This window comes from Bos mutus, chromosome 5, assembly GCF_027580195.1.
Source record: "Bos mutus isolate GX-2022 chromosome 5, NWIPB_WYAK_1.1, whole genome shotgun sequence".
In the NCBI taxonomy this organism is placed as follows: Eukaryota; Metazoa; Chordata; class Mammalia; order Artiodactyla; family Bovidae; genus Bos; species Bos mutus.
The window spans coordinates 45,414,888-45,434,280 of record NC_091621.1 but is presented as its reverse complement, the minus strand read 5'-3'; the positions used below and the strand labels follow the sequence as shown (position 1 = coordinate 45,434,280).

Here is a 19,393-nt window from a genome sequence, read left to right as displayed (position 1 = left end):
TGGAAAAGGCAATGGCACCCCACTCCAGTACTCTTGCCTGGAAAATCCCATGGACGGAGGAGCCTGGTGGGCTGCAGTCCGTGGGGTCGCTGAGTCAGACACGACTGAGCAACTTCACTTTCACTTTTCACTTTCATGCATTGGAGAAGCAAATGGCAACCCACTCCAGTGTTCTTGCCTGGAGAATCCCAGGGACGGGGGAGCCTGGTGGGCTGCTGTCTGTGGGGTCGCACAGAGTCCGACATGACTGAAGTGACTTAGCAGCAGCAGCAGCAGAGGCTTACTGGTTATCTATTTTAAATATAGTGATGTGTGCATGTCCATCCCAAACTTCCTAACTATCCCTTAAAGGGGCACTATCTTAAGTTACTTACAGGCTATCTAAAAACGTTTTCTTTTTTTTTTTAAATTGAAGTATAGTTGATTTCTAATATTATGTTAGTTTTAGGTATACAGCAAAGTGATTTCAGATACTTACAGGCTATCTTTAAGAAAAGTATTTATTTATTTGTTTTTGGCTGTTCAGTGTCTTCACTGATGCACGCAGGCTTTCTCCAATTGTGGTGAGCAGGGGCTACTGACTGGTTGTGGTCCTCGGGCTCCTCACTGCAGTGACTTCTCTTGTTACAGAGCACGGGCTCTAGGGCACACAGGCTTGGGTAGTTGCAGCCCTCTGGCTCTGGAGTGCGGCTCAGTAGTTGTGGCATACAGGCTTAGTTGCCCCACTGAATGTGGGATCTTCCCGGACCAGGGATCGAACCCGTGTCCCATGCACTGGCGGATTCTTAACCACTGGACTATAGGGGAAGTTCTTTACAGGCTATCTTAAAGTCTTCCCACAGAGGACAGATGTCAGGAAGGCCACAAGGAAGATTCCTACCCTGAGAGACCAAATTTGAACCTTTGTTACTTCTGAGGACAAAGCAGACGCAAATCCCTAATCTCCTGGAGCCAACATGGCTGGGAGGTGAGAGGAATGGGAAGTCAGGCACTGAGTGACTTGGGCCGCCTCCTAAAACTCCAGGACTGTAAAATGTGTGGAATTCTAGGGAACATCATGACTCACTTCCACCTGTATTATTTCAAGTAATCCTTACAACCACCCATGAAGAAGTTAGGGCAGGGCAGGCGAGTGTCTACACCTAATAAATGTGTGCTCAAGAAAGCAATATCTTTATGTCACTCATGAAAAAACTAAGGCCCCGAGGGTGGCTGACTCAAGGTCACAGAGGTAGTGACAGGGCTGGGACAAGGATTTGCGTTTCTTTTGCCATGGCATGTGGGATTTCAGATTCCTGACTAGGTTCAGGGATTGAACCTGGGCCCCTGCAGTAGGTGTTAAGTCCTTAACCTCTGAACCACCAGGGAAGTCCCAGGGATTCAGAGTTTAGAACTTCACTGCTTTTCACACCCCAGTGGGTGACCCAGCCCAGGAGGAGATGGAAAATCTTTCTCCTTACCCCTCTTCACCAAGGAGAACTGAGACTTTCCCCAGGGTGGGGAGATGGGAGAGGGACCTGGGCCAGAGTGAGGAGACTCACTGGATGGTAAGAGTGTGTGTGCCACCCTTCTGATTCCTTGTGACCAGTCGGCATAAGCAGATTGTGGCAGAGAGGGAAAGAGCAGGGGAGGGCGATTATGGAAACTGAAGAAGGGGGAATTCTAGTGCTCACCTGCTTATCATAATATCCAGCCTTAGACAGCACTTACTATAGGTTAGACGTTGTAGAGGCAGTGACCAAAACCACCCCAAAGAAAAAGAAATGAAAGAAGGCGAAATGGTTGTCTGAGGAATCCTTCCAAAGAGCTGAGAAAAGAAGAGAAGTGAAAGACAGTGGAGAAAGGGAAAGATACACCCATCTGAATGCAGAGTTCCAGAGACTAGCAAGGAGAGATAAGAAAGCCTTCTCAAGTGAACAATGTAAAGAAATACAAGAAAACAATAGAATGGGAAAGACCAGAGATCTCTTCAAGAAAATTGGAGATACCAAGGGAACATTTCATGCAAAGATGAGCCCAATAAAGGACAGAAATGGTGTGGACCAAACAGAAGCAGAAGAGATTGAGAAGGCGTGGCAAGAATACACAGAAGAATATACACAAAAAGGTCTTAATGATCCGGACAAGGGCTTTCCTGGTGGCTCAGAGGTAAAGAATCTGACTGCAATGCAGGAGACCCGGATTCAATCCCTGGGTCAGGAAGATCCCTTGGAAAAAGGAATGGCTACCCACTGCAGTATTCTTGCCTGGAGAGTCCCATGGACAGAGGAGCCTGGAAGGTTACAGTCCATGGAGTCAGATAACCATGATGGTGTGGTCACTCTACTATAGTCAAACATCCTGGAGTGTGAAGTCAAGTGAGCCTTAGGAAGCATCACTATGAACAAAGCTAGTGGAGGTGATGGAATTCCAGCATAGCTATTTCAAGTCCTAAAAGATAATGCTGTTAATGTACTGCATTCAATATGTCAGCAAATCTGGAAAACTCAGCATTGGCCACAGGACTGGAAAAGGTCAGTTTTCATTCCAATCCCAAAGAAAGACAATGCCAAAGAATGTTCAAACTACTGTACAACTGTGCTCATTTCACATGCAAGCAAAGTATTGCTGAAAATCCTTCAAGCTAGGCTTTAGTAGTACGGGAACCAAGAACTTGCAGATGTATAAAGCTGGATTTAGAAAAGGTAGAGGAACCAGAGATCAAACTGCCAACATCTTCTGGATCATAGAAAAAAACAAGGGAATTCCAAAAAACATCTACTTCTGCTTCACTGACTATGCTAAAGCCTTTGACTGTGTGGATCACAGCAAACTGTGGAAAATTCTTCAAGAGATGGGAATACTGGACAACCTTACCTGCCTCCTGAGAAACCTGTATGCAGATGAAGAAGCTACAGTTAGACCTGGACATAGAACAATGGACTGGCTCAAAATTGGGAAAGGAGTACGTCAAGGCTGTATATTGTCACCCTGCTTATTTAACTTATATGCAGAGTACATCATGAGAAATGCTGGGCTGGATGAATCACAAGCTGGGGAGAAATATCAACAACCTCAAAGACGACACCACTCTAATGGCAGAAAGGGAAGAGGAACTAAAGATGAGGGTGAAAGAGGAGAGTTGAAAACCTGGCTTAAAACTTAACATTCAAAAAACTAAGATCATGGCATCTGGTCCCATCATTTCATGGTAAATAGATGGGGAAAAAGTGGAAACAGTGGCAGATTTTATTTTCTTGGGCTCCAAAATCACTGTGGATGGTGACCACAGCCACGAAATTAAAGAAGCTTGCTCTTTGGAAGAAATGCTATGACAAACCGAGATAGCATATTAAAAAGCAGAGACATCACTTTGCTGGCAAAAGTCTATGGAGCCAAAGCTATGGTTTTTCCAGTTCTCATGTATGGATGTGAGAGTTAGACTATAAAGAAGGCTGAGCACTGAAGAATCGATGCTTTCGAACTGCGCTGGAGAAGACTCTAGAGAGTCCCTTGGACAGCACGGAAATCAAACCAGTCAATCCTGAAGGAAATCAACTCTGAATATTCATTGGAAGGACTGATGCTGAAGCTGAAGCTCCAATACTTTGGCCACCTGCTGCAAAGAGCTGACTTGGAAAAGACCCTGATGTTGGAAAAGATTGAGGGTACGACGAGAAGGGGGCGACAGAGGATGAGATGGTTGGATGGCATCACCCACCAACTCAATGGACATGAGTCTGAGCAAACTCCGGGAAGATAGTGAAGGACAGGGAAGCCAGGTGTGCTGCAGTCCATGGGGTCGCAAAGAGTTGGACAAGACTTAGGGACTGAACAACAGCATAGATTAGATGGGTCCAACAAGCTTTACATGTGTTAGTTCATTTACTCCCCCTCAACATTGGAAGGACTGATGTTGAAGCTGAAACTCTAATACTTTGGCCACCTGATGTGAAGAGCTGACTCACTGGAAAAGACCCTGATGCTGGGAAAGATTGAGGGCAGGAGGAGAAGGGGAACGACAGAGGATGAGATGGTTGGATGGCATCACTGACTCAATGGACATGAGTTTGGGTAAACTCCAGGCGTTGGTGATGGACAGGGAGGCCTGGCGTGCTGCGGTTCATGGGGTTGCAAAGAGTCAGACACGACTGAGCAACTGAACTGAACTGAACAACCCCAGAAGCAGGCACTACCCTTAGCTCTATTTTAGGAACAAGAAAACTAAGGCACTGATAGGTAAGGAATCTGTCCCAGGGTCATCCAGTCTGAGTGGTTTTCCTGGGATTTGAGGCTGGGCTCTCTAGTGAGGGGGCTGCCACCCCTGGGTCCAGAAGCCATCTTCCCTCCCTAGCTCCCTCAGTGGGCACCTGGCCAACCCACTGCCCTGGCACCCAGCGGACCCTACTCAAACCAGATCACATCCAAGACCTCCTCCAGGGCTGCAGTCCTTGTTCGTGGAGCTCAAGGGCAAAGAGGAAAGGTGAGAAATGTGAGAACAAAAAGAAGCTTTGTGTCGGGGTGGGATTCCCCTTAAAGCGACAGCCAAGGTGGAACGGATGGGGGTGCTGAGAAGGACGCAGAGAAGGCGCCAGAGCATGGAGCCGCGGGCAGCGCGGGGGTGGGGACTGGCGGGCAGGAAGCCGGACCCTAAATCTCAAAAATTCTCCTTAAAGGACTCTCTGGAGCTGGCGGAGCTGCTTCTCAGCTCTGCGCAGCCCGTCTCGGCTCGTTTCGCGAACAAACCGCGTGGGGAAGCTGCATTCCGGCCCGCACCCTCCTTTTCCTACTGCGTCCGCCACCCTCGGGCCTGCTTCTCCTATCCCCAGTTCCCAGTGGCGTCAGCAGGGGGCGCCTGGGTGTCTGCAGCCCCAAGGGCTCAGGGCTGTCTCCCTGTCCCTGTCCCGTGGCCTCTGCAAATCTGGGTTCGTGCCCGGTGCAGGGCCGCTGTATCCCCAGAACCCCTCAGTTGGGTCTCCTGGCTTCCAGTTTGTTCTGGAACTTCCGGTAGCTCCCAGGGCGAGTCCCGGGGCACCTGCAACGCCTCAGTCTCCTAAGAAGGAGGAGCACTTTCCTATCATAACACAAAGAACTCAGGGGGAAAAATCTCAGGTATGTGTGTGTTGAGCGCGTATATGTTTAAGGTAAGGATCGACTATTAAAAAACAATCTTAAAGTTATTTTTGGAGAGAATAAATAAGAAACATTTTACAAACCCATTTTTAAGAAATTAAACTTTTATTTTGAAATAATTGTAGACACATGCATTTGGAAATAACACAGAGAAATCCCACGCACTTCCTTACCCAGTTTCCCCCAAGGGTAGCCTCTTACAAAACTGTAGTACTATAGATCACAGACAAGGCTTTTATCTTGATGAAGTAAAGATACAAGACATTTCCATCACCACAAGGATCTCTGGTGTTTTCTTTGTATGGCCACACACTTTACTCTGGCCCCATTTCCTTCTTAACACCCACACCCCTCCCCCCAACCACTGAATCACTAAGTTGTTCCCCATTTTTATAACTTTGTTATTTGGAGAATGAAATAGACATGGAATCATACAATATGTGACATTTGGGACTGACTTTTCTCAGCATATTTCCTTGGAGATTCACCTGGGCTATTGCATATAGCTGAGAAATATTCCACTGCAAGGATGTGGTGCTGTTATTTAACCATTTACCTGTTGAAGGACATCTATATTGTTTCTAGTTTTTAGCTATTTTAAGAATACAGTTGCAGAACTTCCCTGGTGGTTCCAATGACTAAGACTCTGCTCTCCCAATGCAGGGGGCCTGGGTTCATTCTCTGGTCGGGGAACTAAACTCTATATGCCTCAACTAAAAGATCCTGTGTGTCACAACTAATAAATAAATCTTTACAGATAAATTAATTAAAAAATTTTTACAAAGGATAAAGTTGCTTTTGCAGTACAGATTCTTTTTGTGAAGATAAAGTTTTTGTTTCTCTAGGATCAATGTCCAGGAGTGCAAGGCTGCATTGTGTGTGAGATTTTTAAGAAACTGCCAAACTGGATTTCAGAGTTGTGCTATTTTCCATCCCTGCCAGCTATGTATGAATGTTCCAGTTTTTCCACATCTACTCCAGCATTTGGTGTTGTCCATTTAAAATTTTTTAATCATCTTAATTGGTGTGTAGTGATATCTTGTGGTGATTTTAGTTTGCATCTCCCCAATAGTGATATTGAACATCTTTTCATATGCTTATTTGCCATCTGTATATCCTCTTCAGGGAACTGTCTCTTCAAATTTTAACCCATTTTCTAATTGGATTGTTTGTTTTTTACTGTTGAGTTTTGAGAATTCTTTATATGTTCTAGACAGTAGTACCTGGGAAATGTATGGTTTGCAACTAATTTCTCCTAGTCTGTTGCTTGTCTTTTTTTTTTTTCCCCGTAGAGTTTTTTAGTATTGTGTTTTACATTTAAGTTTGTGATCAATTTTGAGTTAATTTTTGTATAAGGTGTAAGACATAGATTGAGATGGTGGTGGCTGTTTTTCATTTGTGATTGTCCAGTTGCTCCCGTACTTGCTTGTTGAAAAGGCTATTTTTTCCTCCATTGAATTGCTCTTTTCCTTTTGTCAAAAACTGGGCATATTTGTGTGAATCTATTCCTGGGTTCTGTATGTCATTCCAGTGATCTGTATATCTGTCTCTCTGCCAGTACCACACAGTCTTGATTACTATAGTGAAATAATGTGTTCACATCATGTGGACTGATTTTTCCTACTTTCATGTAATTGTTTTAGCTATTCTTGTTTCTTTGCCTTTCCATATACATTATATTTTTGTTTTAAAAAGTTTTTCTTATTTTACTATAGAGAAAAAAATAGCCTTGTGACTATAAAAAGATTGCCAAGATGTTAAATTTAATAATATCAGCTTCATTGGCTTGTTGTGAGGATTAAATGTGTGGGTTGTTGTTGGGAAGTCGTATCTGAGTCTTTGAGACCCCATGGACTGTAGCCCACCAGGGTTCTCTGTCCGTGGGATTTCCTAGGCAAGAATATTTGGAGTGGGATGTAAATTTTAGAATAATCTTGTCTCTACACACACACACACACACACACACACACACACACATAATCCCATTTCATTGTTGATGTTGGCAATTTGTTTCTTCTCTCTCTTTTGATTTGTCGATTTTGTTCATCTTTTCAAAGAAGTTGTTCTTTTTAAAAAACTTTTATTTATGTACTTATTTTTGGCTGGGTCTTCATTGCTACACACAGACTTTCTCTAGGTGCAGTGAACAGGGCCGCTCTCTAGTTGCAGCGCTCAGGCTTCTCATTGTGGCCTACAGGCTTCGGTGCTTCACAGCACGTGGGGTCTTCCCAGATCAGGGATCGAACCTGTATCTCCTGCTTTGGCAGGTGGATTCTTTACTACTGAGCCACGAGGGAAGGCCCTCAAGGAAGCAGTTCTTGGGACTTCACTGGTGATCCAGTGGATAAGAATCTTCCTGCCAGTGCAGGAGACATGGGTTCGATACCTGGTTGGAAAGGATTCCACATGCCCTGGGGTGACTAAGCAGCTACTGAAGCCTGTGTACTTAAAGCCAGCGCTCTGCAGCAGGAGAAGCCACTGCAATGAGAAGCCTGTGTGTTGCAGTGAAGAGTAGCTCCTGCCCACGCTACTAGGGAAAGCCCTAGTGTAGCAAGGAAGACCCAGAGCAGCCAAAAAAAGTCCTCTTTTTCATTATTTTCTCTATTGCTTTTCTGTTTCCAGTGTCACTGTTTTCAAATTTTCTTCCTTTTGAATTTCCTTCTTTCTGCTTGCTTATGGTTTATTTTGCTGTTCTTTTTCTATATTCTTGAAATGGGAGCTGAGCATGAATACCCCTCTCAACATTGCTTCATCTGTATCCTACCATTTTTGAGATAATGTATTTTAATTTTCATTCAGTTCATTGTGGTTTTAAATTTCTTTTGAGACTCCTTTGACTCATGGGTTACTTAGAAGTGTGGTATTTCATTTCTAAGTGTTTGGAGATTTTTCTCTTATCTTTATGTTGTTGTTTTCTAGTTTGATTCCATTGTGGTCAAAGAAAACATTCTATATGATTTAAATTCTTTTCAATTTTCTGAGGTTAGTTCTGTGGCCCAGGATATAGCCTGTCTCAGTATATGTCCAGTGGGCACTTGAAAAGAATGTGTATTCTGCTGTTGGTGGGGGTGAACTGTTTTATAAATGACAGTGAAGTTTCATTGGTTGATAGTGTTTTTGAGTTCCTCTTTAGCTTTGCTGATTTTCTGTCTAGTTGTTCTATCAGTTAGTAAGAAAGAAGTGTTGAAATCTCCAACTATAATTGTAGATTTTTCTGTTTCTCCTTTCATTTCAATCAATTTTTTTACTTTACATATTTTACAACTCTGTTGTTAACTGCATATATGTTAGGATTGCTGTGTCTTCCTGGTGGATTGAATTCATATCATTATATAGTGTCTCTGCTGCTGCTGCTGCTAAGTCGCTTCAGTAGTGTCTGACTCTGTGCGACCCCATAGACGGCAGCCCACCAGGCTCCCACATCCCTGGGATTCTCCAGGCAAGAACACTGGAGTGGGTTGCCATTTCTTTCTCCAATACAAGAAAGTGAAAAGCGAAAGGGAAGTCGCTCAGTCGTGTCCGACTTCTAGTGACCCCATGGACTGCAGCCTACCAGGCTCCTCCGTCCATGGGATTTTCCAGGCAAGCGTACTGGAGTGGGGTGCCCTCGCCTTCTCTGATATAGTGTCTCTATCTCTGGCACTTTTCTTTGCTCTGAAGTCTACTATATTTTATATTTATACTGCCACTTCTACTTTATTTTGATTGATATTCCATTACATATCTTCTTTTTTCATTCTTTTACTTTTTATACCTGTGATTTTTAAAAATTTGATACATTTATCTGTAGAAAATTTTTTCATGTCAGTATTCTAAATAGATTTAACAACCCATTAGATTTAATAATCCATTAAACAATTGTTCAAAAATGTAGTCAACCAAGTCCCTATTGTTGGGCATATAGATTATTTCCAAGTTCAGGACATGGTAAAATTTTGCAAAATTTCTAATATTTTTATGTCCTTGATTTGAAGTGAATTTCTTTTTAAAAATTTTATTTTCATTAGACAGTAATTACTTTACAATATCGTGATGGTTTTTGCCATACATCAGCATGGATCAGTCACAGGTACACATATGTCTCCTGCCTCTTGAAGGCCCCTGTCCCACCACTCTAGGTTGTCACAGAGCCCTGGCTTTGGGTTCCCTGCTTCATACAGCAAACTGCCACTGGCTGTCCGTTTCACATATGGTAATGTATACGTTTCAATGGTCTTCTCTCAAATCATCCCACCCTCTCCTTCTTCCACCGTGTCCAAAGTCTGTTCTTTATGTCTGTGTCTCCTGTGCTGCCCTGCACGTAGGATCACCAATACTACCTTTCTAGATTTCATATATATGCATTGATATACCATATTTACCTTTCTCTTTCTGACTTACTTCACTCTGTTTAGAAATGAATTTCTTATAGACACATTTATAACAAAAAAAGATGGTTTTAATAGACTGCCCAATTATTTTAGAACTGGAGCCGTGTGACAAGGTAATTACTGCCAAAGATTCCTGAAAGTCAGACCATTTTGATTATTACACTGACCTTGTTGCCTTTTAAGGTAACCAAACCCACTTTGCCTCTGGTGGTCAGCTGCTGCCTCTGGCCTCTCCATGCTGGTATCCATCATTGCTATGGAAATCAGGAAGCCCATTTCCATAGCAGGCTGTCCATCTTCATTCCTGACTGCAGAGAAAAATCAGCACAGCTCTTTTAAAGAATGATGTGCTTCTCTCATCAGTATATATATCAGTGCCTCAGTGAAGGACGTTTCCCTGAGGCCCTCTTGGGGGAATTATTTAGGAGTGAGTGAATGGATTGTACATGATAAATCCCCTTTAACATTCCTGTCTAAGTCTTTGGATTTCTTTTTCTGTGTTATACAATAGGATTTCTCATATTACAGCTTCATTCCTCGTGCACCACTCCTGAATCCAGGTTTTAACAAATTAAGGAAAGAGATAAAAATCATTCCTAAACTGCTGGAGTTAGCACACTGAGTTTGGAATCTCTGAACCCATATTAAAAAATTCAGCCCAGGGAATTTCGCCTGGCAGTCCGTTGGTTAGGACTCTATGCTTTCACTGCTGAAGGCCGGGTTCAGTCCCTGGTTGGGAGCTAAGATCCTGCAAGCCATGCTGCTGCTGCTGCTGCTAAGTCGCTTCAGTCGTGTCCGACTCTGTGCGACCCCATAGACGGTCGCCCACCAGGCTCCCCCGTCCCTGGGATTCTCAAGGCAAGAACACTGGAGTGGGTTGCCATTTCCTTCTCCTGCAGTGGGACCAAAAAAAAAAAAAAAAAAATTCAACCCAATTCTAAAACTGTGTTCCTTCCTCTCTGGTTTAGGATCTTTAGAATCTTACTCTATACATTGTTCTTCATAAACTAGTAAATGTTTGCAATTTTTGTGAGTTTTCTCTTCTGGGGTCAGATTTTGTGTTGTCCCTCTAGTTGTGTGTCTGAGCTGTCCATGGCACATTGACTGCTGCAAGTGAGGCTTTTACAGAGTTTCCAAGTAAGACAAAACCAGCCTCATTAAACAGAGAAAGAGGGGCTGCCTCTGCCAGCCAGTGAGATTTAGCAGGGCCTGGGCATTCAGCATCCTCAAATATATCCCAAAGCCCCTTTGCCTATTCTTAGGATTCCTCCTTAATCTCTTGGTTTTTCCCATAAGACCTGGGAAGGTTGTGATTTCAGTGTATGTAATCCAACAACCTGCAGAATCAGGCTTCAGCTGCATCGGCCCCATGGCTACAGGAGTTAAGAGATTCATTTAGGAAGTCTTTCTTGGGATCAGCCTGGTCCCTTTAAGCCAAGAATTTAAAAGGTCAAGCTTGCCATTTCCTTTTCTTAAGCTCATTAGTACAGCCAAAGCAGCCAGACCACACAGAGTCCTTGATTTCCTTTTCCTTTCCTGCATTAGGAGGGAAAGCCATGGTGCTGTCCCTCTGTACAGACTGGGTCTGACTCTCAACCTTGCCTGCCCATTGGAATCACCTACAGGCTTTTTGGGGCTTCCCAGGTGGCTCAATGGAAAAGAATCCATCCTCCAATGCAGTAGACTCAGGAGATGTGGGTTTGATCCCTGGGTTAGGAAAATCCCCTGGAGGAAGAGATGACAACCCACTCCAATATTCTTGCCTGGAGAATCCCATGGACAGAGGAGCCTGGTGGGCTACAGTTCATAGGGTCACAAAGAGTCAACGCAACTTAATGACTGAGCATGCACACCAGACTCTTAACGTTTGCCTTGAGTCCTGTGCCCCAACCTCAGAACAACTGAGTCAGAATATCTGGAGATGGGACCTGGCCTTGATATTGTTTATGAATCTCACCAGGTAATTCAAATGTGCATCCAAGGGCTGAGACTCCAACCCCTGCTTCCCCCCAACCCCACCCAAACCCCAGGTTTAAGTTGTAATGCACAGAGGAAAGAGTTTGGGACTGGGAATCTGGAAATGTAGTTTCCTGTGTTAAGCTTCTTGCTCTGTGGCTTCAGACCTGTCACATGATCTCTGTGAACCTCAGTGCCCACCTCTCTGGGCCAGAGCCAGTAATAACTGCTGCCTCGCATACTTCACAGGATTTTAATGGGATCAAATGCGTGAGCGCCCTGGGAACTGTAAGACATTGTCCAATGGGAGGGCTAGTCATACCAGATGTCTCATCTCAGGTTACTTCCATCATTTGCCTCAGTTGCAAGCACTGCTCGGGCTCTGCCAGGGACTTTCTGCTTCACCCTCGGGCAGGTGTGTGTGTGTGTGTGTGTGCGTGTGTGTGTGTGTGTGTGTGTGTGTGTGTGTGTGTTAGTCACTCAGTCATGTCCAACTCTTTGTGACCCCCTGGACTCTAGCCCACTAGGACCCTCTGTCCATGGGATTCTCCAGGCAAGAATACTGGAGTGGGTTGCCATTCCTTTCTCCAGGGGATCTTCCCGACCCAGGGACTGAACCCAGGTCTCTTGCATTGCAGGTGGATTCTTTACCATCTGAGTCACCAGAGAACCAGGTATACTTCCCATACTGTTTGCTGGGGTCAGTCTAGTCTCAGGCCTGTCTACTCGCTGTCCCACATAAGTCTCTTTGTTTTAGAGGCCTAAGAAAAGCTAGATTCCTCTTGACTAAATTTCAGCGAGGTGACTTTCCTGGCAGTCTAGAGGTTAAGACTGTGCTTTTACTGCAAGGGCATAGGTTTGACCCCTGGTGCGGGAACTCAGACCCCACATCCTGTGCAGCAGGCCCGCCCACCCCCGCCACCCCGAATTCCAGTGATGGCCCACCAGCGCAGTAGAATACTTTGTCGGGGGCTCATCAGACTTCTGGGGCACTTGTGTGGTCAGAGGGATGTACTACTTGCCATGTGATACTTACACGTTTGGAAAATGGTGGAGAGGACCGCGTCAGACTTCTACCTCAATGGCCTTCCTATAACAAGTCTCAGAAAGTAAAGCTCAACCATCTTGCCCCAAGGTTTCATTTCCTGTAGACTCCTGCAAAGATTAGCGTTGGGGGATGATAACGGTTGGGAAAGAAGTCGGATAAGTGATTGTTATTTTATTCAGGGAAGGTAGGTTTAAGAAGGGTGAGAAACACCTCACTAGGGCACCTTGCTTTCAGGAAGGATGTTTTGAAGGACCCAGGTGACCTGCAGAAGCTCCCAGATGACCTCTCCTTGTGACTCAGGAAGAGTGACCCTTGCTGTGCTCACTTCACGTACCCTTTGACTCATCTTCTCTGGGGGAGCCTACTTTGGTAAAGATGCCCAATCCCTTCCTCTGGGGGCTTCCCTGGCCCTCGAGGCTGCCTGTCCTGGCGCCACTGTCCTCTGGGCCTCTCAAGGACAAAGGGGCTCTGGCAGTACTATCTTTAGCTTTTCTTGAAGGACCTTCATGTTTTTAGAGATTGCAGAATAAACACACTGTATTTCTTAAGTAAAAACTCAGTTTTCCATTTTAGTCGGAGATTCATTATCCTGGGGTCATCACATTTGCACTTTCCTGACTACAGTCTTCCTGGCTTGCTCTATCTGGCCTATAACACTTAACTTCTTGCTAACATGCTGTGTTGCAGTTAGTATCTGTTTCCCGTCACCAGAATATAAACTCCATGAGGACAGATATTTTGTCTATTTGGTTCACTGAAAATCCCTAGTGCCTAGAAGAGAGGCTGGTACATAGTAGGTGCTCAGTAAGTATTTGTTGAAAGAATAAATAAAAAATGCACATCCTTTTGATCATTAGGCTATGAGCCCCACGAGGTAGGGGCAGTACCAACTTTGTTTACCACATATATGCTGACAGGGCCTGGCACAAAGTAGGCACTGCATAAATGTTAATATTTGGTAATATGGCAGTCTAACGTCTCATTTTTAGGAATTTATAGATAAATTCCTAGATAAATTCCTAGATATGCTCACATATGACATATTACTTAGATATTAAATGCATAATAATCAATATTAATTGCAGCATTTTTGCAAAAACAAAACTACTGGAGACCAAGACATTCATTGCTAGAAGATCCGGGTTAAGTAAATTCATACTCCACACACTAAAATACCAAGCAGCTGTTCAAAATAATGAGACATATGATGTGAGATCAAATGTAATAGCCCCTTTCCCATCAAATGACAGTTTGGGTTTTTTTGCATTGCTGAGACCCGAGAGAAAATTACTGAGGATTCTTTTAAAATAATTATGCCAACATCATTCCTATACAGATGCAATAAGAAGTCTTATGTAAAATGGTATCATATTTTGTATGATGTTTCGCAAACTAGACAGATGACAAATTACTAAGGCAAGGATCAAAAAAAATCTAAATATCATTTCTCGAATTGGTCTGTGGAGCATGATTGAACCTTATACAGAGCAAGGTTCTGATTTTTTGAAAGAATTTGTAGAGTGTAGTAGTTACTCTGTATTGCAGATTAAAAGCAGATTTATGTGATATAAACATTCAACTGGACAATGGGTAGGAAAAATTAATTGAAATTGGCACCAAAACAGGATGTGTGACAGAATGCATAATCGTTGCAATTCTGTTTTTTTTTTCTCCCTCGATCCTGGACTAACAATTTTTTAGTAAATGGAATATGCATATGGATTCCAAATGAAGGTAGAAGAGATTCCAAATTCACTTATCTGGGTTAAAAAAAAAAAGGTAGGTCTACATATATTGATTCAGAAAGGTATCCAAGACACACTGTGAAATTAAGAAAACAGAGTTTAAGAAATTGAGGTGCAGAACAAACAGTATAATCCTACATATACAAAATAAAATGTGTTTGTATGTCTAGTTTAAGAAACTTTTATAGTGGTTAACTGTGGGGAATGGAATGGGACATATTTAATTTTCTTTCCTTATTTCCTTTTGGATTTTGTGCATTTTAAAAATACTTTTAATTAAAAAGAATAAATTACCATTCCAATCAAGGCATGATTAATTTTAGCCATCCTTTTTTTTTTTCACTAGATGACACACTTCCAATCAAAAGGACCCAATTGTGCAACCAGGCAGTCATACTAAATAAGAAAGAGAAAGACAAATACCATTTCACTTACATGTGCAATCTAAAATATGGCACGAGTGAACCTGTCCACAAAACAGCGAGACTCAGACACGGAGATCAGACTTGTGGTTGCCAAGGGAGGAGATGGCGGAGGGAGGACTGGGAATTTGGAATTGTCAGGTGCAAAGTATTATATACAGGATGGATAAATAAGGTCCTACTGTACAGCAGAGGGAACTATGTTCAATATCCTGTAACGAGCCATAATAGAAAAGAATATAAAAAGAATAAAAAATGTTTCTATGAAGTAAAAGAAAATGGGATAGTTATCTACTCCATTGGGTTGATCGTGAGCATTACATGAAACAGCCTGGCAGAGGACCAAGCAAGAAGCAAACTTTTGATAGTAGCAATGAACTATTACAGTTATTGACAAGAAACCCACTTATACACACACATCTGTCTTTGGCACAACTTCTTCCTCAGGCTCAGATTTGTACCAAGGAGCACTTGTCAGGTGGGAATTTATGATCACCAGTTCACAATTCTATTGCAATTTTCCCCACTGCCCTTGGCCCATCTCATCTAGTAGCTCCCTCTTATGTCTCTGAGAAGCTGTTTCCCAGAGCCCAGATACTTCCTCTGCCCATACCCCACTCGTATGAAACCCCTGAGCTTAGAGGTGATTTCTGCCTGATCAGAGAGACAGGTCTATCCGGTCAGGGCATTCGTACGCTCACAGTATGAAAACAGACACGGAAGACACAAAATGATATGCAATAACGTCTCAACTTTTATTGATCTCCTGTTCCCCAGGGGACCCCGCTTCTGCGGCCTCAGTGCCTCAGAACTTTGGTGTCTGAGGTCTCAGACACCACTTTGCCATCCACGAGCCTGAGGGTGGTGGTCTTCTGGATGGTTTGCCTGGAGTTGCTGCTGTCCAGAGCGTCGCCAAGACTATAACAGAAGACAAAGCCCCAGTTATAAACAGCCCCGAAGAGAAAAGAGAAACAAGGAAAATGAAGAAAAATAAGCCTGGCCTTACTTCCTAATTCCCCCTTAGCTGCTTAAGCCAAACTCCACCTGTGCCTTAAGAAGAGCTAGGGCCGACACTTGGTCAGTTCTCTTCTCGGGGCATGCACAGAGCACCAGCCCAATGCTCAGTGGGCCAATGAACAGGCATATGGGGGCTTGGGGATAAGTGGTAGCTTGATCCTAGCTTCTAGGGGTAGGAAAAGAGACTCACTCACCTGAAATCCTCCCCATCTTCCAGCAGACGGCGGTAGGTATTGATCTCAGCCTCCAGCTTGACCTTGACATTCAGCAGGGCCTCGTACTCCTGGGTCTGGCGTTGCCCCTCTGCCCGGGTCTGGGCCAGCTCTGACTCCAGGTGCAGGAGGACTCCGTTGAGCTGCTCCATCTGCATGGCGTATCGGGCCTCCACTTCCCTCAGGCTGTTCTCCAAGCTGGCCTTCTGCAGGGGCACAGGGAGGAGGGTGGGGTGAGACAGAGTGGAGAGAGAGACTCTGCAGCTTTCAGCCCTCTTTGAAACTTTGTTGAGTGCCTACTATTTGCCAGGCACTAGGCTAGTGGGTAGGAGCAGTGGGAAATGCAATGGGAGAAACAACTGTTCCTAGTGAAAGGAGCTGAGGGTTCTTACCAGATTTCTCATGGAGTCCAGGTCGATCTCCAGGGACTGGACAGTGCGCCTCAGCTCCGTGAGGGTCATCTCAGCAGCTCCTATCTCAGCGGTCTGTGAGGTGACCACTGTGGTGCTCTCCTCAATCTGCAGGGTAGATATGGTCCTCAGGTTCCTCCTTCTCCATCAGCCTCCCTCCCGCACCCTCATGCCTCTGTGCTGAGCCTGGCATCCATCATTCTCTCGTACCTGCTGGGACCAGTACTTGTCCAGCTCCTCTCGGTTCTTCTGAGCCAGCTCGTCATACTGGGCCCGGATGTCTGCCATGATCTTGCTAAGGTCCTGAGGTTTGGGGGCATCCAACTCCACGGTCAGCCCAGAGTTGGCAATCTGGTTTTGTAGACCCTTTACTTCCTAAAAGAGAGAGGGACAAATGTTGAGGAAGGTTTCAGGGTCAGAACTCCAGGAAGCCTCTTTATCTGTGACTGCCTCTTCCAGGAGTCCTACAGAATCAGCTGGGGAACAGAACTGAGGAATCTTTTGACTTTGCTCTCTGGGCAATGCCAATTCTGGGCTTCTACTCCATATGGGTAAAATGCCCACTGTTAACCACTCATGCCTGTTGCTCACAGGTGGTGGTTTCTCTCTCCTTTCTTCACCCTGTCCCTCCATCTACAGACTACTCCTTGCACCTTCCTCCCTCACCATCCTCTATCACATCTCACCTCTACTGCTAGCTGTTTCCACCTTGGTCCTCATCTCATCCTCTCACCCATGTCTTTTTGACCTCACCATGCTCTAATTCCGGTTAACCACTGAGCATGGCAACAGTCTGATTAAGAAGTACTTAGGCTGGTAGTTCTCAACTTCCCTGTAAGTCTTCTTGTACGTGGCTTGCTCCATCTACTCCCCAACCCTGACTTGTCTTGACCCCCTGGTGGCCAGGGGCCACTGCTTGCCTCCTCATGGTTCTTCTTCATGAAGAGCAGCTCCTCCTTGAGAGCCTCGATCTCAGTCTCCAGCTGCAGCCGGGTGACATTGGTGTCATCGATGACCTTGCGGAGCCCGTGTATGTCACTCTCCACAGACTGGCGCATGGCCAGCTCTGTCTCATACCTACAGGGAGTGGAGGTGATCAGAAGGGCCCCGCCTCTGGTCCCAAACCTTCTCAACCCATGCCACCTCCTAAAAGCAGCCTCATGCACACCAGCCACCTGAAGTCAGGAATCAAGCACTAAGCCTCTGAACACCATTCCTGGCACTTGGGGGGCAGAGTTCTTCACACTGAGTTACATTAAGAATAAATTGATGATGCTTTACTCTCATCCACCCAGCTCCACCCACAACTGAACAAAATCCCCTTGACCCCAGCTTCCTAAACCCCCAGCCTTACTTGACTCTGAAGTCATCAGCAGCAAGACGGGCATTATCAATCTGCAGAACGATGCGGGCGTTGTCCACAGAATTTGCAAAAATCTGGGGATATTGTAAACAGAGGTCGCTCCATGAATAGGTGTTAAGTGATGAGGTGGGCTGAGTGGAGGGTGTTATGTGTCTCTGAAAAAACCTTCCGGGTCCCTGGAATAACCAGAGGCTCTCCTCCTATACCTAGGCCCTTCCATTTGTGCTCCTCATACTGCTCCCTCCCTTCCCGGACTCCCAAATCCCACCTTTCCCAGTCTCCTACTGACTCTCTTTCTAGGCCTCTGCTGGCTGGCCTGTCTACTAAATGAGCAGCTACTGAAAAGTCCTCTCCCAGGTTCCCTCCTGCTGTTTTTAGTGCACCTGCTCAGCGCAGGCCCCATTGGCCTCTCCCACAGGTAGGCCGTGTGTTTACTCCAGGATGACTCAGCCTTAGCCACATCCGCTTAACCCCTCCAACTGTCCTCCAGAAGCTGGAGTGTCTGGGTCCTCTGTGTGGGCCTGTTTCGCCTCCCTGCATGCTGTCCGCTCCTCTGTGAAGCTCCCCCTCCTCTTCCCACTCTCCCCTGGGGAAGCTGTCCGTGCCCTTTCACCCACCCTTGGGGTCCCTGTGAAGCGGGGGTGGGGAGGCGGTGTGTGTGGAAATCCGGGACATCCCTAATCCCCGACGGGTGGAGTTGGGGGCGGGGCGGGAGATAGGGAGGGGAGAGGAGTGCATACACCTCCCCCTACTAAAATTCCTATCCTTGGGGTAGGGGGAGGAGAGAGAAGGGAGAGGGTGACTGGAGGGTCACACTGGTTGGGAGTGGGAGCCACTCCCGCCGTGCCCGCTTACCTGAGCCCTCAGGTCCTCGATGATCTTCAGGTAATGCGCCCAGTCTCTGACCTGGGGTCCCTTCTTCTCCAGGTGTTCCCGGATTTTGCTCTCCAGTCTCCGGTTATCCGCCTCCAGGCTCCTCACCTTCTCCAGGTAGGAGGCCAGGCGGTCATTCAGGTCTTGCATGGTCTCCTTCTCGCCCTGGATGCCCCCTACACCCACCAGACCCCCGGCCATCCCGGCGCCCAGGTTCCCGGACCCCCAGCCGCCCCGGACGCTGGTGGTGCGGGACACGGAGATCCGGGAGCCCGAGCCCCCGGCGCCTGCATAGACGCTGGCCGCGCTGCTGACCGGTCGGACCCGGTGGCCCGACGACTGCACGGAGCCCAGGGACCGATAGTTGGAGAAGGTGGATTGGGTGCTGAAGCTCATGATGCTTGTTCGCGAGGAAAGAGCGAGGCCAGGACTCAGGTGCTGGGTCGTGGAGTGTGTGAGGTCCGCAACTCAAGTTATAGCTCCCAGGGATGGGGGCGGGGGTGGGGTCCTGCCCGGCAAGCCCCGCCCCCGCCATCAGAGTCGCCGCGGAAGCCTGGGTCACAGGTGGGACCGCGGGGACTTGGCGCCCTCGGTTCCTCACCCTCCCGGCCTTTCCCCGCCCCCTCTGCACCGCCCCACCAAGGCCTCCCTCCACCCCCCAGGGAGGGGGTGAGTGAGTGGGACCGGGCCTGCCAAGGGCAGAAGGTGAAGTTGACTCTGGCAGCTGGGATTTCAGGGCAGGAAATGACGTTATTGTACCCCCCTTTCCCAGGTGGAGGGAGGTACTGGCCTCGTAGAGAATTTGGGGGATGAGTGTCGAGTTGTGTGTGTCCTTGTCCTCAGCCTGCAGGCCAAGTTCTCGCCT

General features: G+C 46.2%; 1 protein-coding gene across 1 annotated transcript; it reads right to left on the bottom strand.

Moving 5' to 3' along the window:
• Positions 1-15,384: 15,384 nt before the first annotated feature.
• KRT18 (keratin 18) lies at positions 15,385-19,149 on the bottom strand. The gene is made up of 7 exons (XM_005902154.3): positions 18,511-19,149; positions 17,647-17,729; positions 17,213-17,369; positions 16,503-16,667; positions 16,275-16,400; positions 15,865-16,088; positions 15,385-15,571 (listed from the first exon to the last, which is right to left on the bottom strand). Exons 1-7 carry the CDS (start codon positions 18,922-18,924, stop codon positions 15,451-15,453), a joined length of 1,290 nt encoding a protein of 429 aa, XP_005902216.1. The 5' UTR covers positions 18,925-19,149; the 3' UTR covers positions 15,385-15,450.
• Between the last annotated feature and the right edge of the window lie 244 nt (positions 19,150-19,393).